At 44.0% G+C, this 21,286-nt stretch overlaps 1 protein-coding gene across 2 annotated transcripts in view; it reads left to right on the forward strand.

Moving 5' to 3' along the window:
• The window catches only part of PDE8B (phosphodiesterase 8B), a 221,371-nt gene that overhangs the window by 22,820 nt on the left and 177,265 nt on the right, over positions 1 to 21,286 (forward strand). The window contains exon 1 of one of the 2 annotated variants that reach the window (XM_036279886.1): positions 6,286 to 6,660. The exons of the other annotated variant lie outside the window; for it this stretch is intronic. Coding sequence (XP_036135779.1) covers positions 6,322 to 6,660 — 339 coding nt within the window. The 5' untranslated portion in view covers positions 6,286 to 6,321. Of the gene's footprint in view, positions 1 to 6,285; positions 6,661 to 21,286 lie in introns of those variants that run through there. 2 annotated transcript variants of the gene reach the window in all.

The following is a 21,286-nucleotide window of genomic DNA, read 5'->3' on the forward strand; positions in this document are numbered from 1 at the left end:
TGCTCACTGTCTTCTAGATCCACCTGGGTTAGTTCTGCCTCTGTGCCTGTCTCATGCTGTTTCCCGTGCTTGAGAACTCCTCCAGGTCCAGGTCCACCCCCTTCACCAGCAAGTCTTTCCAAATTGTCATTACTACTCTAAAGAATTGACAGTCCACTCATTTTGCTCATATGCCTTGACAATCATGTATCATGTACCCTTATTTCTTATAAGTCCCAGCTCTCTGATTGCTCTGTAAGAACCTTTAGAGTGGGACTGTGCCTTGCGTTTTATTTGTATATTATTTTATGCCCATATTCTTGTGAATTGTATATACAAGATTTTTGGAAATGAAGGTTCCATATCCACAGCGTGACCATTGGGGCCAGGAGAATTCTGGAGGCAAGTAGCAAGGATGTTCCGGTATTCCTCCCAGGGTGGATCTACTCCCCTGGTGGTGTTCTTGTTAATAGGAAGAATAGATTACTTTTTTTTTTTATCCTCACCCAAGGACATTTTTGCATTTATCTTTAGATAGAGTGGGAGAGAGAGAGAAACATCGATGTGAGAGAGACACATTGAGTGGCTGCCACCCATACGACCCCAACCGGGCCAGGGACAAACTGCAACCAAGGTACATGCCCTTAGTGGGAACCAAACCCTGGCCTCTCTGGTCTCAGGGCCAACGCTCTAACCGCTGAGCCAAACCAGCCAGGGCACAGATTACTTCTGCAGTACATGGATTCAGGGCCAGTGCTCAGTGGAGGCCATGTTTGGTAACATTGACTGAAGGTAGTCAGATGTTGGCTGAATCTCTACCTACATCTTCTCTGTTTGCATATTCTGAAACTGGCATGGGAAAACTGTCCTATGGGCCGAATACTCTCCTAACTGTCATTGGGTCTGTGGCAAAAGGTTCAAGAAGTGGCACACCTGGAGTCAAAAATACAACTCATTTTTACTCTCCTAAAAGAGCTGTACCTGTAACCACACTTTGTAGGAATGTTTCACCATGGAAGTGGCTCCCCGTGTCTGTCCCTTTTTTTTTTGCCCCTGTACCTTGTGTCTCTGGTTCTGCAAATATTTCCTTTGTAATGTATATACATTTAACTTCCCTGTCTCTGTCTCCATCTATCTCTGATTCTTTCCCTCTTTAATTTGTTTCATCTTTCATCTTCTGTCTGAAGGAAACCAAACTAGTGGAAATCTATAAAAGAAAATGTATTTAGCTAAAAAAAACTTTTGAGGAGAGATTAAGAAACATTATACTTATTCATTTACATTGTTTCACATTCACTGAAACAGTTTTTCAGGAAAGGAAATCTGTTGAGCTTCATTTTCTTATCTATATCACTCTACATTCACCTACAGACTTCAACAGATATGCATTTTCCATAGTGGTAACCAATCTACATATACTAACATTATTTCATTTATACACATTTAAATAGTGATATTCTGAAATGTTAGTGTAGTTTGTTTAGCCATTCCCTAAGTGTTTGATGTCTGCTTAGCTGTAGTTTCATTATTGTAAATAGCATTGCTACAAACTTCTTTGCATAAATTGTTATTTTATTTTATTGGCTTCTTCTGATATATATTACCAAAAGAAGGATCATCAGGTCAAAGACATTCAATGGCTTTAAAAACTAAAATCACAAAACTCTAAATCATAAAAGAAAAAACCCCAACTCCTTCAAATCTGAGTTATAGCAGTTAAGAAAAGAGGAAGGCCAAAGAGGAAGAAATGGGAACACATTCATTTCATTTATTCACAAAAATTTGAGTACCTACTATATGCCAGGCACTGTTCTAGGAATTTGAGATCCATCAGTCAGTAAAATACCAAAAAATTTATTGCCCTTATAGAGCTATATTCTAAATGGGAGAAGATAGATAATGCGCATAGAAATAAATGAACCCATTGTATAATCAGTTGGAAGATAATAAGTGCTATGGACAAAAGAAAACTAGACCAGAGTGAGGGGAATCAGGAGTGGGGAGAGACAGTGGCGGGATGTGCGTTGCCATTTTAAACAGGAGCTGTGGAGTAGAGATGAGGGAAGTGTGTAAGCTGGCCATTCAGTTTTCAATGGAACGATGAGTGTGACAGGCAGAGGAAAGTGCTCCTGGAGAACCAGCACGGTCCTGTGGCTGGAGCAGAGTTTGATGAGAGAGAAGAGGGCTCAGAAAGGTTTGGCAGGGGCCATGTCAGGTAGGGTTTTTAGGCACTTGTAAGGACTTTGACTCTTATCCTGGTCCCCACAGGAGGCTGTGGAAAAGGCTACCCTCGACTCGCCTTCTTTGAAAAGACAGATGCTGGATCTGTCCTTGACCGCTGAATCCAAGTCTCTGGGATGGGACCTGGGAACCGTGGTAGTTCAGACAAATTCTTCAGGGTGATTTTGATGTGCAGTTAGGGTTCAGAACTTCTCTTTCAGTTCAAAAATTCCACTCTTCTAAATTAAAAAAAAACTTAATAAAAGAAAAAAAATTCATAGCATCCCCAAATGTTGGTGATTTAGACTTTGGAAATTACCAAGGAAGGGGAGGTGCAGAGTTCAGCGACTTGCCCGAGGTCATGCAGCTAGAGGGGCAGCACCAGGTTTCAGACTCGCCCTTCTCACTCTGTGTTCAGTGAACCCTCCGCGACCTTCCACTGTACCTGGCTACCTAATAACCATATCATTTCACTTATCTGGTGGTTAGATTGCCAGTAAGCGCCACCATTAGGAATGTAGTTTGAATCCAGAAGCTCTGGAAGGTTGATTGGTTGATTCAATGTTTGGTTATCTAAAAACTAACCAGAAAGCTGCCGTTGTTTTAACCTTAACAGTTATGAATTGTTCAGAATGTGTTAATCACATTTTCTGCTTGAAAGGAATTCTGAAAGAGTCATACCATCTTAGAATGGGAAGGGCTCTTGTTGTTCAGAATCTTGCAGTGCCTCTGGGTTATAATTCTGAAATAAGCTCTTATTTGATATTAGTATAAAACATACAGGGTATTCAGCTGCCCCTGGACATATCTGAGGTTTAGTTTTTAAAAGAAATATCTGATTTAGTTGACTTTCTTTTTATTCGTTTCTTGGACATTGACTGTAACTAAATTTTTTCACTTAATTCAATTTTTAAAATAATGTTTGTTTTTCTGGACTTACTCTGTAACTCGAGCTAAATTTTATCTGCAGTGTCTAAGCTTGTAGACTGCTGTTATCCTGGAATGCATTGAAATTGTGACATGGGAATTGATCCAGAAATCACTTACACAGGCCAGCACTCAGGCCTCAGAGCTAAGCGAGAGAATGATTTCAGCAAAACCATCTCCTCCATTTGCACATTTCTACATGTTTCTGTGACCAGATCTGTGCCAGCAGTGGGGGCAGGCTGCACATTCCCTCTGCAAACTCTTGGTGCAGAGTATAGGGCTGCGTTATATTATCCTTTACTAAGCCAGAATTGGCAGTGGAAGCTGTCTGAGGAAGGTGCTGTCTGAGGAAGGTATTGAAACTATTGGCTTCTCAGGGAGTGGGAGGAAAAATGTATTCCTAGTGCATTTCCCTCACTCCATCCTCTAGTCCTGCAGAAGAGTCACATTCAGTGAAAGGCACTGGTCCCAGTATGAAATGTTTAATGTACTTAAGCAGCTCAGTCCTAGTCACTGGCAACCTTGAGGTTATCTACTCTGTCAAGGCTTTCTCTCTCTCTCTTTAAATGTAGAAAGTTCAACCTAAATTTGTTTCTGGGTTACTTGTTCCTTCGGGATTGAGCCCCTAATGTTCTTCACCAGAAGATTGGTTGTAATTTCTGTTTTATCATAGTCTTCTTGCCTTCTCTTCTCTGCGTAGTTTCATTATAGTAACCATATTCCTGGAGAAAACCCTGAAAAAAGTAGACCTGGGGCATGAAATTTAACATAGCTGTAACTTTCCAAAAAAGGCTGCCATTGGTAGCTCCCAGGACAGTGACTGAAATCGGCGTATATAAGAGAATCCTACATATGCTTTAGGAATGACTAGTTCCTGACTTAACACTACATTTGGGATTGCTTTGGGGACTAGTGATTTTGTGATTTAACTGATGATGTTTGCCCAGATTCTGAATGGTCCCTGGGAAGAAGAGCAGATGGCAGCCATCGATCGGGCTTAGGCCTATTTCAAATGAATGGCTGTCCCTCTCTCTCAGTTTGACCATTGACTCTGGGGTTCCTGTAGCATGGATAGGGACAAGGAAGCATGGACCCAGGCAACCTGGAAGGGAGCCATGGTGGAGGCTCTGATACCAGGAAAGACTTACTCCTCCAGCTGGCGGAATGCTGCCAGCAGAAAGCCCTCAGCTCAGCCATCAGTGGTAAGGGGATGGCCTCAGCAGAAGAGCGCCACCTTGCGAAAGGTTGCTGAGATAGCCTGCAAGTAACTACTGACCCATGTGGGGGTGATAAAGGCCCATCCTCCTAGCCCCACCTCAGGGCAACGCTAAAGCAACATCCCAGCTTCAGAATCCTCCCTATAGGCATGCCGTAGGCTTTCACTGAGACTGTGACCTAGCTCAGTTTCTCCCTCTGCTCAGTCTTTCCTCCCCCTCTGCCTCCCTCTTCCCCTCCTCCTTCCTTTCCTTCCAGATGCTGTTCCCAAGATAGAAAGTTGAAATGTTAATTTGAGAAGAAAAACAAAGGTAGAAAAATTAGGTTAGATTAGAGCTTTCTCCTCTTCATACCTGAATTTGGGATTTGGGGTGACACCTTGCTTCTCCATGAAGATTAGAAGATGTCATTTGAAGTCTTCACCCAGTCACTTCAAAGGTTAATCTTATGGGAAGAGAAAGAGAAAGAAGAATCAAATAAGTTATTTCAATTTGGATACTTCTTTGTGCTTTGCCTTGTAACTTTGTGTCCTTGCCCTTATAAGCAACTCTACATTGAGTCCTTTCTTAGATCACCTCATTTCTCCCCTGTGCCACTGTGGCAGCAAGCAGGAATCACTGAAGGATCCAGTGAATAAATGGCCTCACATTTCTAGCCCAGGGTTCACATCAGGGGGGGAATGAAAAGCAGCCTTGCTTCTAAAGATACTCCTGTTCTCCTTGAGGGAAGCTGAGCCTGTGGATCCTCCTCCAGGGGGGTGACGGAAGGCAGTTTTGGCTGCCCTGCCCAGAGTGCGAGGAAGAGCTGTTGACACCTGGAGGCTGGAAGGGGTAGACGCCAGGGTGAAAATCTAGTGACACCCAAGAAAGAGGTGAAAACTCTGGAGGACAAAGCTAAGAACCACACAGAGAGCTTCTGTCTGTTCCTCCTTGGATCGTAGGGGAATTTGTGTTTAGGTGAATCTCTGTAGGTCCTCCCATCCCTCAGCATGAATCTCCAGATGATGAGTAGCATGGAAAGGACTTCTTGAGAAGTCTGGGTTGCCATCCAACGAGCCTTCAGAGGGGAAGCATGATGACTCCCCTTAACTCTCCGAGTGTCCTGGGAGGAGACCAAATCAGACGGGTGGGCTTGGGCTGTAGGGACCCTACTTTGTCGGGGTGGCGTCCAGATGTTTTGCTCTAGGAGTGTTAACATGTGTTTGTGAAAGGCTTATTGCGGTGCTCCCCACTCTACACGGCTCTTCAGGGTGTGTGCCGGGAGGGGATGAGGGGATGGGGCACTGGAGGGCGGCACCAGGGTGGGTACAGAGGAGACGAGGCCTCTGGACAGAGGAGGAGGAGGGGAGGGCGCCGGACGTGGTGCCAGCAGCCGCGCTTTGGAGCCCTGTGGACCAAGCCGAGAGGCGGGCATGCTTGCCCAGCTGGAGAGAGCTGGGGAGTGGCAGGCGGGGCTGAGGGGCGCAGTGGGGCCGGAGCGGCGGCCGCTGCGGAGCGAGGCACCTGAGGAGGGAGAAGGACGCGCGGACTGAAAGTGGGAAAAGAAGAGGCTGGCAGGCAGGCCGGCGCCCTGGCCCGGGGGTCACGGGCGCGGGAGCCCGGCGAGGTGGAGCTGGGCGGCGGCACGGGCCGAGCCGAGGGAGGAGGGGAGGGAGGAGGCGCGGGGAGCGTGTTTGGGGCGCCGCCGCGGGGAGGGTGGCGGCCGCCGGTGCGCGCGGGGCGCTGTGTGTGCGCGCTCCTCCGCTCGGGGAGGAAGATGGCCAAGAAGGGAAAGTTGGGGTGACGCGCGCGGCCCCCGGAGGCTCGGCGGGGGGCGCCGCGGCGAGCCCGACGGAGCAACGGCCAGACAGACTGGGGAGCGCTCAGTTCGGGCGCTGCCACTGCTGCCGAGCCGCCCGCCCCCTCACTGCAGGTGGCCGCGGGCGCTCTGGGTCCGGGCGCCGGGGGCGCTGACGGGCGCGCGGGGGAACCCGGCCAAGGGATGGGCTGCGCCCCCAGCATCCACGTTTCGCAGAGCGGTGTGATCTACTGTCGGGACTCGGACGAGTCCAACTCGCCCCGCCATACCACCAGCGTATCGCAGGGCCCCGCAGCCCCCCTGCCCGGCCTCTTCGTCCAGACCGACGCCGCCGACGCCATCCCCCCGAGCCGCGCGTCCGGGCCCCCCAGCGCAGCTCGAGTCCGCAGGGCCCGAGCCGAGCTGGGCAGCTGCAGCAGCACGGGCTCCGCAGCCCCCGCAGCGACCACCTGCAGGGGCCGGAGGCGCCACTGCTGCAGCAGCGCGGAGGCCGAGACCCAGACCAACTACTCCAACGTCAAGGTAAACGCCAGGCGCCAGCGCAAGGTGGGGGGCCGCCCGCCCCGTCTGTCCGGTTCTCCTGGGTAGGGGGGGTCTGTTCCAGCGGAGTTGAGCGGCCGACACGCGGTGGGGTTGGGGAGGTTGTCACCAAATAGTTTACTTTCCTTTGTAGGGGTGATGAGGGCCCAGGAAATCTGAGCAGAAAAGACCCCTGGCGGGGTCCTGGGTGCTGGTTCTGGGGAAATGGGTGAAGAAGGGAGCGCAGTGGGAAGTCGGTGGGCTGGCCGGTTTTTCACTGAGGGAAGGAAGGCTGCGACTCGGTCAGTGCCAGAGCAGGGGTGGGTGTCATGGAGAGCATTCAGTGGTGAGTCTGGTTGAATGAAATCTGAGCACCAGGCCGATTTGCGTGTCATGCAGGTGAACGGTGCAGACCTGGTGCAAGGATACCCCAGTGCCTCGGTTTCAAATTTTTGCCTGGGAAAACCAGCCCAGCTGCATGGGATCTTAGGAGCTGGCTGTGGGGATTTGTGAATGAATGAGGGTGTCCCTGTTTTGTGGTAGATGGAGGAAGAGAACCAGAGTGGAACCTGTTGTTTGTCCCTTGTTTGGGTTGGCTGCATCCTGGACATAATTGAGAGAACCTGCTTTGAGTTTGGAGGATCGGCGGAGCTAAGTGGGGGGATTAGTTTCCAGTGCAGTGAAACCGCCTGAAGATGAAGATTCTGCTCATACATTTCGTCTTTCGGGAGGGTGGGATTGTGAAGAAGTGGAGAAAATTGTTTAAATGATTAAAGCAGTCACTAGATATTTCTGAATGGCAGAAGAAAAATGATTATTTTAATAGTGCCCTTCTGTATGTTCTGAAAATACTTACTGTTAAATCCAAGAGAGTTCTCATTGTGTAAATCTGGCCGCTAGGCATTTTATCTGTATAGCAGACAGAATGACAATGGCACATCCCATTGTGCAGAGGGGGAAAAACCATCTCCATGACTCTTCATGTTGGATAGAATCACAGCTTTTACATGGTCAGTGGATTACCAGGAGCTGTCCCACTGATTATACACAATTGTATATTTGATACTTGAAAAGTTATTCAACAGTCGTTCTAGTGTGAGGAGCCTTCTGGTCTTCATTGGATAAAGTCAGCTGTCAATGGAGGAGTGAGGAGAAGAATGGCTGGCACTGGCTTCAGGCTGGAAGACCAAAAGCTTCTTTCCGTGAACTTATTTTAGCAGCATCTGATTTTGTAACAAGAAACTTAACTGGTGCTTATTTATTGAGCACTTACTATATGCCAGGTATAAGCTTTCTCTTCTAGCTTTTGAATGTTAACCATGTGATGGTAGAATTTCAAAAGACTGGAGACCTGGATGCATGACAGTACGGCCTGTCAACTGAGCATTTGTTATAGAGGCATATGCAGAACAATGTGTTTTTCTTTTGTCAGGTATCTTTTAGTAACACACTGGTTCACATAAAGTTAGCATTAGTAGACATTTCAGGAGAATAAAATTTTATATTTGGTGAAATAATTAAATGCAGATGTTATCTAGAAAGACTATCCTTTTGCCTTCTTGTTGAAAATGAAATGTAAAGACATGAAGCAGTAGTTTAGAATGGTGACAGCTTACAAACTTTGAAACATTTTTTTTGGTTGCTTCAGAGAAATTGTGTATTTTGCCTTTCAGAGTAGCAGGATTCCCAATTTAGTACCTGGCAACTCTAGCTACTCCATGTTTGTTCAACAAAAGAAAGAATAATGAATGAATTCATTCCCCATGTTTCAATACTTCCCTCAAGAGGCTACTTAAAGACCAAATGGAGTAAAAACTGGAGGGAAAGCGAGTCCCAATTATTAGCAGCTAGTATAAACTTGTGTAAATATCATTGCTACTTGGCTGAAGTGTTAAAAGGCTTGACCTGGATTGGAATTTAACTCACTTTGCTTTATCAACAAGATTTCCAAATAAGAGCTTAATTCATTTCAAGCTATTACTAGGAATGTTGGGAATGAAACTGCTGGTTTAGTGATTCAGCACTAATTTCCATGTGTAGATCTCAGAAAGTATAGATTTGAAAATAAATATGAGACCAGAATTATAATTTATACAAATCCTACAGAATTATTATTGCAGAATTGCTTTAATACATTTAATAATATCCTATTAGGACTTGTGATTCAGTGTTATATTATTTTTTTCAATCTTCACATGTTCCATACTCTTTTATGGTTAAGGTAATTTTCTAAAAACCTTTCTTTTATTTCTATTTAGAATAAGAATTCTTATACCTTAAGAGTTTGAGATAGTTGCTAGTAAGGCCCCTTTGCCCCCCACCCCTGCTCCCCTTTTCTACAATGCTCAAGTGGAAAAGTATAGTCTTTGCTATTTGGTCCTGTTTACAGTGATGGGTTGTAAGATTTTTCTTTTTTTTTTAAATTTTCCTCTTTGTACATCAATTATAAACCATATGCTCATTATTTACTTGGTCTCTGGTATTCCCCAGAGTACAAAAATGTGTGCTTGCTCTCTCTTTTCTAGCAATAATTCATCTCATTAAGCTTTTAGAATGATGAAGCATTATGATGTCAAACATGATGTCAACAGGAACCTTCCTGAATACCTAATTTACAAAAAAAGTATAAACATTAATAATTCATATGCAGTACAATGATATCATATGGGTTTCCATTTCTGGTAAGAAGTTAGAATTGTCTCCCAATTGCTGTAAAAATGCAACTTCCTAGCAATTTGTCTCCCTCTTGTTTGCCTTTTTAAAAATAGTACTCCAACAGGAGAATCCTGCAGAATGTTCACTCCTGATATTGTGCCAGTTTTGTAATTCTTGTTCAGAAATCCTCAGAGGAGATGGTTGAACCTCTCTCTGGGAAGATCCGGGGGTTCTTGCAAGTCTGTTCTCATATCAGCTGTTGCAGCTGGGGAGGCTTCCGAGCCTAGGCAGCCAGTTGTAGAAAAGTCTTTATTGACACGTACAGTCAACTGGCAGCCATCTCTATGTAGGTTAATTGTTTTGTGGATGGGGCACAGGAGATTGTTAGTTACCAGATGATTTTGTGCTTATAGGCAGCATCGCCAATTCCCCCTTTCTCCTCCAATTGGTGTGCTGATTTTATCCATTTATTTATTTTTAAAACATGTTTTTATTGATTTTTAGTGAGAGAGGAAGGGAGAGAGAGAGACAAAAACATCAATGTGAGAGATACATCTATCAGATGCCTCCTGCATACCCCCTACTGGGGATGGAGTCTGCAACCCAGGCACGTGCCCTGACCGGAAATTGAACAGGGACCTCTCAGTCCATGGGCCCTCACTCAATCCACTGAGCCACACAGGCCTGTGGCCTGACAGGGGGAGCCAAGGGAGTAAATACTTCCTAAAAACACATCTGGAAACAGGGGGCCAGGGAGAACATTTATGGAGGTTTGCAAGAGCAGGGTGGAGAATATCCTGCCATACCCCAGAAGCCTCTGTGTAAGGAGTGTTTAAGATGTTCAACATCATTAGAGACATCCTGGTAAGCTCAAATTGAGATGAACAATTTTGATGATTATTTAAAATAACAGTGTTTATAATGGTTGCTTAATTTATTGTTTATATTTCTTATTTGTTTAATGACTAATGATGTAAAAATATGCCCAGTTATCTTGTTTGGAGACCTCTGAGTTATTGCTGAAAACAAATCCTCCTCTTCAGTTCACTCTCCACCTTGACTCTGCCCAGACTTTTTTTAGTCCGCGTGGGCTGCTCTAACAAACTACCAGGAACAGGGTGCCTTGAACAACAGACCTCTGTGTCTCACTGTTTTTGAGGCTGGGAAGTGCAAGATGCAGGTGTGCACAGATTCTGTGCCTTGAGGGTGCTCTGTTCATGGCTGGCAGGGGTCCATCTGGTGTCTTCACAGGGCAGAGAGTAAGCAAGTTCTGGTCACACTTTCTCCTCTTATAAGGACACTAATCCCATCACGGGCCCCACCCTCATGACCTCGTCTATACCTGATTACCCCTAAAGGGCTCACCTCCAGATACTGTCAGGGCTGCAACACAGGAAATTGGGGAACACAGACATTTAGCCCATAACAGACATGTTTCTATCATTTTCTCTGCCCCTTACCCACTGCCTCTGGTCCCCATGATCCCAGAGCCCAATGGTAGGGGTAGAGAAAGAAAGCCCTCTTTCTAAATGGGAAGTTCCCTAAGTGGGATATAAGCTTATTCAGCTTATTACATTTTTGCTCTATCTGTACTTTCCTGCTCTCTATACCTTCTCTCTACAGTTTCAAAAAGTTAATAAAGGAGTTTTACTATATGTTAATAAGCTGATATTTTCTATAAAGAATATATTTAAAACACTTAAAAATATTCAAATATGCTCTGGCCGGTTTGGCTCAGTGGTTAGAGTGTTGGCCTCTGGACCAATGAGTCTCAGGTTCGATTCCAGTCAAGGGCATGTGGTTTGTCCCCAGCCCTGGTTGGGGTGGTGCAGGAGGCAACCAGTTGATGTGGATCTATCCCATCAATGTTTCTCTCCCTCGCCCTCTCTTCCCCTTCCTCCCTCCCACTCTATCTGAACACAAATGGAAAAATATCCTTGGTGAGGATTAAAAAAAATACACACACACACACACACATATTTTTTTTTATCTTACAGGGAAAGTCTTAGTAGTTTTTGTATTTTAATACAAAACACTGCTTTTTAACAAGTTGCAATATAGGTTAATTTAGATTCTTTTGTTGCTAGTTTCTTACCCCTTTCCTCTCTTCTTTCACTGACTGATGAAAGCCAGCTTTTATCAGGATTTTAATGCTTTACTCTTTACCATCAACTTCCTTCACTTCCTCCTTTCTGCCTCCTTAGGGCCAGTGCACAGAAAAAGAGTTTAGAAGCATTGATTGCTATAATAAAAGTCAGGAGACACTTTTACTTTTGGATAATACATCAATGAAAGATGTTGTGTTTATCTCTTGATTCCAAGAAAATTCATATTTTCATGTATAGTTTGTACGTTTTGCAACACAGTATGTAGAATAGATGTAATAATATTACAGTCGTCCCTCAACACTTCGCGCTTCGACTTTCGCGGCTTCACTCTAAAACCCACGACAGAGTGAAGCCGCACAAGTCGAAGCACGAAGTGGCGAGGGACAACTGTATAAAGAAAGAATCCTACTTTGCAGAAATTCATTTATCGCAGTAGAGTCTGGAACTGATAAACCGCGATGAAAGAGGGCTGAATGTACCTGTTTTCTAAGTCTTTGCTATTTGCAGAGCACTTTATATACATTGTTTCCCCTTATCTACATAAAACAGTATGAGCTACAAATTATTATTCCCATTTTACAAATGAGGAAATGAGGCTGCCAGAGGTGGACTAACTTGCTCAAGGTGAGCGCCTGAATGTGAATACAAGGTGTCTGAATCCAACTTCAAGGTTCTCATCCACTGAGTTTTATTGCTACTCCCGCAGGCCTGAAGGCCCAAGGCTGGTGCTGGACCTGAAGCGTATGTAGAGCAGAGAGGTGATAAACAGGTAGTGGGCTGGGGTGGGCTGGGGTGGCAATCAGAGGACCTGTGAGTGAGGTTTTTCCTCTTACATATCCACTGTCACTGTTCTGTTAGCTTAGACTGGAGCGTTGTTTAGCGCTGAGTGGAGAATGTAAAATGCATACCAAATTGGAGTAGCTTTGTCAAAACATGTCATTGTTTTCACTGAACACAGTACACGGCACGTTGTAAGTATCATACAGAGATTAACTGCTAATAATCATGTGGTTGCTATTATTTCTGTTTTGGTAGTTAAAATGAGATTTTTGTTATTTAGATTTGTATATTTTTGAAACATGTAATTTTTTTTAAAATTGGGAAACATATCCAATTTTCAAATAGATTGATTTGGCTGATGTAGATGACTGATTCGATTTATGAAGACACGTGCATTATCCAGAAGCTTTGAAAACTCTGTTGCAGACATGGGTTTGGTCTGCCTCAGTTGTATTTCTGAAGGAGACGACGCGGTGAAATCTTGCCCACCGTAGGCTCAGGGTGGAGTTGGAGTTCCGTGACTGTTGGGCCTACGTGAAGCTCCTGCCCTTGAAGTTTAGGGCCTTGGCATTAACTGAGGTGGCTCCATGCAGAAGTCTTCTTTGGTGTAAACCTGTAACCTGAGCCTTGATCTGTAATTAAGTGTAAAGCCATTTTGCATAAGCTCTGTTGTTTTGATTTTGCTGCATTTTGGTGCTGTCAGGTGTCCTATGGTTAGGAGCAGGATACACTGAGTATAAGAGCCCTTTTCTGTCTCAGAGAGGAAGGTGAAATGATTAGCTACAGGGACTCAGTTGCTGAAGACGCTGAATTTTGAAAATTTTTATAGGAAGACACATGAGAGACTTTTTAGCAACTTGCAACATGTGTAATTAGAAAAGAGCTGTTTTCTGACATCAGAACCACCAATAACATCAAAGCTCTGGACCTGGCAGGTAATGAGTTCAGGGTAGGTGGGGCTCCTGCCCACACCGGATTCCTGCAGAGGGAGCTTCAAGCAAGAGCAGTGGCCGAATTGAGGGGACAGTATCATTGTAGGAAGGCAAGTACCTCCCAAGCCAGGCCTCACCCTCGAGTAGTCTTTGGGCCACATAAGACTTATCTTCATTTTCAGCTGAAGAAACAGATGGACAGTGTTGGCTTAGAAACTGGGTGACTCGTGAGGAAAGCAAAAGCCATTCCACTGGTTGATGCTTCAGAAATTTCAATAGTGTTTCAAGCTGAGCCTTGGCTGGAACTGAAAGTTTCGATTCTCCCCACAGTCTAATAGAAGCTGGCTGCCATATCTCCCCTCCAGAGTTCCCTTGGGAGAGAGCACTACCCAACCCAGCGATGGCCAAATAAAGATGATAGCAAAGGTCAGCTTTGTCGATCGGTGGGCCAGCACTAATTAACATCACTTTCCCAGAGTCCATCGTGTCCATGTACAGACAGACACACACACCCCTGCTGTGGGAAGTGGTGTGCTGGGATGGAAGGCTTAGGCAGACAAGTTTGTATGAGACTTTCTGTCTTCCTTCTAAATCTGTAAGGCTGTGTCTGCAAAGCAAATTCTGGGACCCCTAACCTGTGTGACGCCCTCGCAGGCTTTCCTGTGGCTGTGGCCAGCCTCTCTGTCCATCTACTCAATCAGTGGGTGTCCATGGAACCCACTGTGAGCTCAGCACCTTTCTAGGACACTAATCATGGAACCTTCATCCCTTTGAGAGGAGCTAGTGCGGGCAAGGGAGAGTGGTCCATTATTCTTACCTTTCTAGTGGTTGTGACAGGGAGGAGTGTTGCAGAAACATTCTCCCCTCCCCTTTGCTTGTTGAGATTTTCAAGAAGGGAGAAGGAGGTAGGGTAAGAGGCTAGAACCTCTTCTGTGTGTCAAAGATGTGAGCTTTGATCCCCCCAATCAGAAAATGCTTTGAATAAGTGTAAAATGCAACCCTCACTTTTATATTCAGATTAGAGGACAGAAATATACTTTGAAGGCATCTAGTTGGTATTGGGAAAGGATTTTCGTTTAGAAACAATGTTATACATGGCGTTTGGATTTTCAGGTGAGCCCAAAAATGTATTTAGCCAATTATATAGCTAGAATATATTTACATTGTTGAAACAATATCGCTTTGAGAGAAACATAAAATTGAATTAGAATCAGTGTTCCTTTTGTACGTGTGTCCTTTGGGAGAAGTGGGTTTAATTGGAGGGTGATGAAGCGGAGGAGGGAGAACCTGGGAAGCTCCCTCATGGAGTGATTATCCTCAGTGATTGTTGGTGTTCTGAGGAGGTGAGGGGCTCAGGTGGTGTAGAGAGAGCCGGGGTGCAGCGAGCTCAAGTGGCTTGACAGGTGTTTGTGTGTATCTTTTAACTCTAAAAGTTCCCTGTTTTTAAATAGTAAAGCCATTATACATCAAAGAATTTCATAACTACTATCTTCGTTTGGGATGCTATAGCAAAGATACCATAGACTGGCTGACTTATAAACAACAGAAACATGCTTCTCACAGTCTGGAGGCTGGGAAGTCCAAGGTCAAGGAGCTAGCTGATTTGGTGTCTGGTTAAGACCTGATTTCTGGTTCATAGCCTGCAGCCTTTTCACTGTGTCGTCACTTGTCCCATATATGAGGGCTCTACTCTTATGTCCGAATCACCTCTCAAAGGCCCCACCTCCTAATACCATCACTTTGGGAGTTAGGAATTGGTGTGGGAGTGGGGTGGGGGAACAAACATTCAGTCTGTAGCAATAACTGTACTTAATATCAATCACATTTTTCTAATTGTCTTATATTTTTTAGCTTGTTGATATCCAAATAAGGTTTACTCATTGTGATGGGTTGATGTGTCATTTAAGTCTCTATCAATGGGTCTCTTTCTTTCACTTGCAATTAGTTTGTTGAGGACCCTGGATTGTTTGTCCTGTAGCTTTGCCCCCAGTAAGTGTTTTACTTTTTGCATTTCTGAGTGTGTCTAACATGTTTCCCTGCCTTGTGTGTTTACTAGAAACTGGTAGTTAGAGCTAGAGGTTTGCTAAGATGATGCTCGATTTTAGGGGCTGGGAGTGGGGTGAGAATACATTTTAGATGATACTGTGTTCTCACATCAGGAAGCATATGATGTTTGGTTGTCTCTTTGCTGGGATGCTCACCATTATTAACAATCATTGCTTACATCTATCATTAGGGGATGTAAAAGGTAATATTCTTGTTCTATCCTTTCTCCTTTACTAGTGTCTCTAGAAAGAAAAACTTCCTCTCACCAATTAGTTGGTTCCCCACGGACAGAGTTTATATAGAAAAGGCAGGTTAAGCCCTGGCCGGTTTGGCTCAGAGGTTAGAGCTTCAGCCCGCAAACCAATAAGTCGTGGGTTTGATTTCAGTCAAGGGCATGTACCTCGATTGCAGTTTGTCCCTGGACCTGGTTGGGTCATGCAGGAGGCAACCAGTCGATGTGGCTGTATTACGTTGATGTTTCTCTCTCTCCCTCTCCCTCTCTCCCTCTCTCCCTCTCTCTCTCTCTCCCTCTCCCTCTCTCTCTCTCTCTCTCTCTCTCTCTCTCTCTCTCTCTCTCTCTCTCTCTCTTTCTCCCCCTTCCTCCCACTCTGTTTGATGATAAATGGAAAAATATCCTCAGGTGAGGAATTAGAAAAAGAAAAAGAAGCCCTGGCCAGTTTGGCTCAGCGGTTAGAGCGTTGGCCTGCGGTCTGGAGAGACCCGGGTTCGGTTCCCGCTAGGGGCACGTACTTCGGTTGCAGTTTGTCCCCGGCCCTGGTTGGTCGAGCGGGTGGCAGCCACTCGATGTGTCCCTTCACGTTGATGTTTCTCTCTCTCTCTCCCTTCCTCTCTCTCCCTCCCACTCTATCTGTACAAAAAATGGAAAAATATCCTCGGGTGAGGATAAAAAAAAAGAAAAAAAGAAAAAGAAAAAGAAAAGCCAGGTTAAATACATGAATCTTTTTTCTTATTTCCAGTTTTCAAAATGAGATGATTCCTTAGCATTCTCCTGAGGAGACAATGATTTTTTTTTTTTTTAATCCTCACCCAAGGATATTTTTCCATTTATCTGTAGATAGAGTGGGAGGGAGAGAGAGAGAGGGAAACATCGATGTGAGAGACACATCAATTGGTTGCCTTCCGTACAACCCCAACCAGGTCTGGGGACCAAACCGCAACCAAGGTACGTGCCCTTGATGGGAATTGAACCCTGACATTTTGGTCGGTGGGCCGATACTCTAATCACTGAGCCAAACCAGCCAGGGCGATTGTTGTGTACTTGTATCTCTGTTTGCTTGCTTAGTATCATTGTGGATCACACACATATTTGGTGCATGTCAACTCCTTGCAGTTGTTATTCTTTGGGTGCTCAAACTGCCCATTTCTGGCTAGAGGGGACTTATTTAAGTTGATGAGGCACTTTTCTTGAAGAAATTGTTTCAGCTAAGTTGATTAAATTATGTCCTTATTTTAAAACTTTTTAAATTTTTTGTAGAGGAAGACTTGCTGACCACCTGTAGGTGGGGTACACCTTGACATCTGCCCAGCCATTCCTAGTCGTTATTGTTAAATGCAGTTGAGTCTGCTCTGACTCCTGGTGACTCAGTGAATGAGTGATGTCCTATCACTAGTCATACCAACTCGCTGTCACTCTTTTCCTGTATTTTTTGTGACTACAAAAAGGCAACTTGGTGTGATGGAAAGATACTCATTGGCAGGGCTTGAGCTCCAGCTCAGCCTTAAACAAGCTTTGTGACCTTGGAGAAGCTGCATGACTCCTCCTCTTCATAAGGTGGGGACAATGCACCATCAGAAGGATTGATGCAAGTATAACAAGTACACTCCTGTGAACCTTTTAGGTCCTCATGAGTGTGTGTGTGTCACTAAGTCTCTGAAGTCTGGAATGTATTTTACATGTACAGGGCATCACAATATGGACTAGCACATTGAAGTGCTGAGTGGTCACATAGTAGCTATTCTAATGGGAGAGGGGAAGAAGGAAGTGAAACTTGACCTAAGAGCTATACATTAAGCAGTTACAATCGCACATAACTTGACAAGAAGTATAGCACAGTGGTTGTGTTGGTTCTTTGTCTCTTGGTTCGCAGCTCCATTCCTGCTTTCCCGGATTCTCTTTTTTATTACGTGAGGCTAAAAGCCTACAAACTGCATCTTTTCGATTCCTGTGCCAGCTGGTGTCCTCTTAGATTCCTCAAGTGGGAGATACTGGTAGGAAATTGGGCTGTGGGAGAAGGGAAGGGACAACAGCAGTGGCCTCTGCCAAGCAGCAGTGGTACACCTTGAACGGGGAGGGTGCGGCCCCCGGCTGACGAGTGTGGGTCCAGCCAGGGAGTTCTCAGTTTCTGGCCTCTGGATGTTACCCATCTACGTCGTTTCCCCAGCTCACTCACGTCTTCTTTTTGCCCTTTCATACCTTTCAACACCTTGTAAACAGTTCTCTACATTGGTCCGTCTGTACTTAATAGACATAGAGTGGTTTCTGTTTTTCTCGCTGGACACTTGGGGTCTGAGATCAGAGAGAACTCAGGAGTAATCTCTCAGTTCTGTGACTCAATGTCTTTAATATTTGATTTCTTCCTCTGTCTATGGGGATTAATAAAAGTACCTCTCTCATGAGGATCATATAATTAATATATCTGACTTTGTTAGCTTTGAACATAACTCTCAAAAAGAGTTGTCTGCTGGTGTGACTCACTGGATGAGCATCGACCCATGCACCCAGAGGTCACCCAGTTCGATTCCTGGTCAGGGCACATGGCCAGGTTGTGGGCCCGGTCCCCAGTGGGGGGTGTGCAGGAGCGGCCAATTGATGTTCTATTTCATCGATGTTTCTATCTTTCTCTCTCCCTTTCTCTCTCTCTAAAATCAGTAAAGAAAAAAAAAGAGTTGTCTACTATTGATAATATACAAGCCAGTTTTTGAAGGCTCGTCCTTTAACATTTTTATTATAGAAAAGTTCAGATGTAGAGAGAATAGTATAATAAAACTTCATGTACACACCACACAGCCTCACAGTTATAAAATGAAGGGCGTTCTTTTATCTGCACCAGCCATTCTCCTCCCTACTATGGGATTGTTTTAGAACAAATCTAAACCATTATATTATTTCAGCTGTAATTTTTTCAGAGCATGTAACTATAAGAGATAAAGACTGTTTAAAATAACCCATAATATTGTTAGCATACCTAAAAATTAAAAATAATTTTTTAATATGGAATACCAAGACAATGTTCAAATTTTCCTAATTATCTTATAAATATCTTTGTTTAAAAATATTTGATATATGAATCATCTTTGGAATAAGGTCTGCCTGTTGTAACTGGTTGATATCTTTCTTGAGTATTTTTTTTAAAAAAACATGTTTTTATTGCTTTCAGAGAGAGGAAGGGAGAGGAAGAGAGAGATGGAAACATCGATAAGAAATATCAATCAGTGGCTTCCTACTGGGGATGGAGCCTGAAAGTCGGGCATGTACCCTGACTGGGACTCTAACCTGGACCTCATGGTGCATGGGACATTGCTCATCCAACTGAGCCACACTGGCTTAAGTATCTTTTAATATATAGGTTCCTGTTCTCTCTTTTTCCCTCACAGTTTGTTTGTTAAAGAAACTGGGTTACTTGTCCAGCAGAGTTTCCCACAGTCTGGATTTTGCTGATTACATTCCTGTGGTATCATTTACCACATTTTTCTGGCCCTGTGTTTCCTGTATATTGGTAGTTAGATCTAGAGGTATATTGGTTGGATTCAGGCCTATTTATTTTGGCAAGACTGCCTTATAGGTAGTGTTGTGTATCTCCATGAGGAGGCATATAATGTCTGGTTCTTTCTTTTTGTAAGGCAATAGAGAGGAGGGAATACATTTTCATTTTTTTAATAGGGAAGTTATTTGACGTTTGGATGAGGCAGATGTGGGAGATGGAACAGTCTAGAATGACATCCTGGTTTTGGCATAGTTTTAACAGAACATCCTTATTGGGATCTGGGGCAAAAGAAGGGGGAAGACAGATGGGAAAGGTGGAAGGAAGAGGTCTATATGTGTGGATGAGGTTGGTAAATTTAGTGGTTGGCTACAGTAGAGCTTAACTCAGACATTCTTCACAATGTTTATGTTTCCAATTTAATCAATGTAACTATGTAAATTTACTTTCTAGTCAAACCATATGCCTCAGTGATAGGAGATAGAATCAAATACAGAATTCGTTTTCCTTGCAAACAGTTTGATAAAAGAAAAGTTAGTGTGAACATTTGATTGAGCTTGGACCACGGGTGGGGAGCCCCTGCCCAGTCCTGTCTAGTGCTGTTACAATCTGAGTGCAAGCAATGCTGTGGAACACTAGGTGTGAAGTGTCATGTCACCGGTTTTCATTTCTTTAATTGCTACATAATTCACATAACATAAAGGTTACCATTTTACAGTGAACAATTCAGTGATTTTTGGTATATTCAGTATGTGTACAACCACCACCACTGTTTAATTCTAAAATATTTCCATTAACCCAAAAAGAAACTCCATACCTATTGGCAGTCAGTCCTAACTCCCCCTTCCCCATCCTTTGGCAACCACAAATCTACTTTTTGTCTCTCTAGATGTGTTTATTCTGAAAATTTTATATAAAGGGACTCAAATAGTATATGGCCTTTTGGTTCTGGCTTCTTTCACGTAGCATAATATTGTTATGGTTCATACATGCTGTAGCACAAATTAGTATTTTATTCCTCTTATTGCCAAATAATATTCCATTGTATGTATATACCACTTTTTGTTTATAATTTAGCCATTGATGGACATTTAAGTTCTTTCCACTTTTTTTTTAATCCTCACCCCGAGAATATTTTCTCATCAATTTTCAGATAGAGTGGGAAGGAAGGGGGTGGGGGGAGAAACTTCAATGTGAGAGAGACACGTTGATTGGCTGCCTCCCACATGACCCCAACCAGGGCTGGAATCTGACCGCAACCAAGGTACGTGCCCTTGATGGGAATCGCACCCGCGGCCCTTTGTCCCTGGGCCAACACTCTGACCTCTGAGCCGAACCAGCCAGAGCAGGTTGTTTCCACTTTTTAACTCATATGAATGAAAAATGCTGCTATAAACATTTTTGTACAAGTTTTTGTGTGGAAATATGCTTTCATCCCTTTGGGTATATCCCTAGGAGTAGAATTGCTAGGTGATATGTAAGTGTGTGTTTAACTTTTTGAGGAGCCATCAAACTATTTCCCAATGCAGCTGCACCGTTTTTCATTTCCACCAGCATAAGTGAGGACCCCTATTTTTCCACTTCCTCACCAACACTTGTTATTATCTATCTTTTAAAAAATATGTATATATAGCCATTCAAGTGGGTGTGAAGTGGGATCTTATTGTGGTTTTGATTTACATTCTCCTAATGAATAATTCAGTTTTTTAAAAGAATTAAATGAGATACCATAGGTGAAATCTGGCATAGATTTGGGCTTCAGTTCTCTGTAAGATTTGCAGGACCACCCCCACACCCCAGAATAACCATATTATTGTTCCTGGATAGTTTAAATTACACTACAGCCTTTTAGCTCAGGAAGGCAGAGTAGGTATAGCTCCACACAGGGCTTCACATTCATGTATACACCCATACACCCATGTGTGCCAGCATCCCCTGTGGAGTCCTTTCCCAGAGCTCTAGAATCACACTGTAGTGGGCCCCAGCCTGTACATTAAAGAAGAGTCACACGGTATAAGAGAAGTAATGAGTATGAGTATGATCTTGAAAGGCAAGAGACTTGGAATTTCAATGATCCTTAAGTGGCACTTTCTTTTGCTGCCACAGGAGGCGCATCTGAGCATATGCGATTTAGCTCCCAGGGACAACTGAGAAGTCATCATCTTTACAAGTTGGGAACTAAGGTTTAGATTTGGTTCAGGAGCTTAATATGAATACGAACTAATTGTAAGCACTGAAATTAAGTGTGAGGCCATGTTTCTGGCTTGGGCACAGTAAGTCACACCATATGTGTAGGTTCTTGATATTTGTTTTGTTCTTTTAGAGGGGATGGTGGTAAAGATAATTCCCAGATGGTGGTTCATGCAAAACCCATGTGTAGTTGTTT

This window comes from Molossus molossus, unplaced genomic scaffold (assembly GCF_014108415.1).
Source record: "Molossus molossus isolate mMolMol1 unplaced genomic scaffold, mMolMol1.p scaffold_m16_p_3, whole genome shotgun sequence".
Lineage (NCBI taxonomy): Eukaryota > Metazoa > Chordata > Mammalia > Chiroptera > Molossidae > Molossus > Molossus molossus.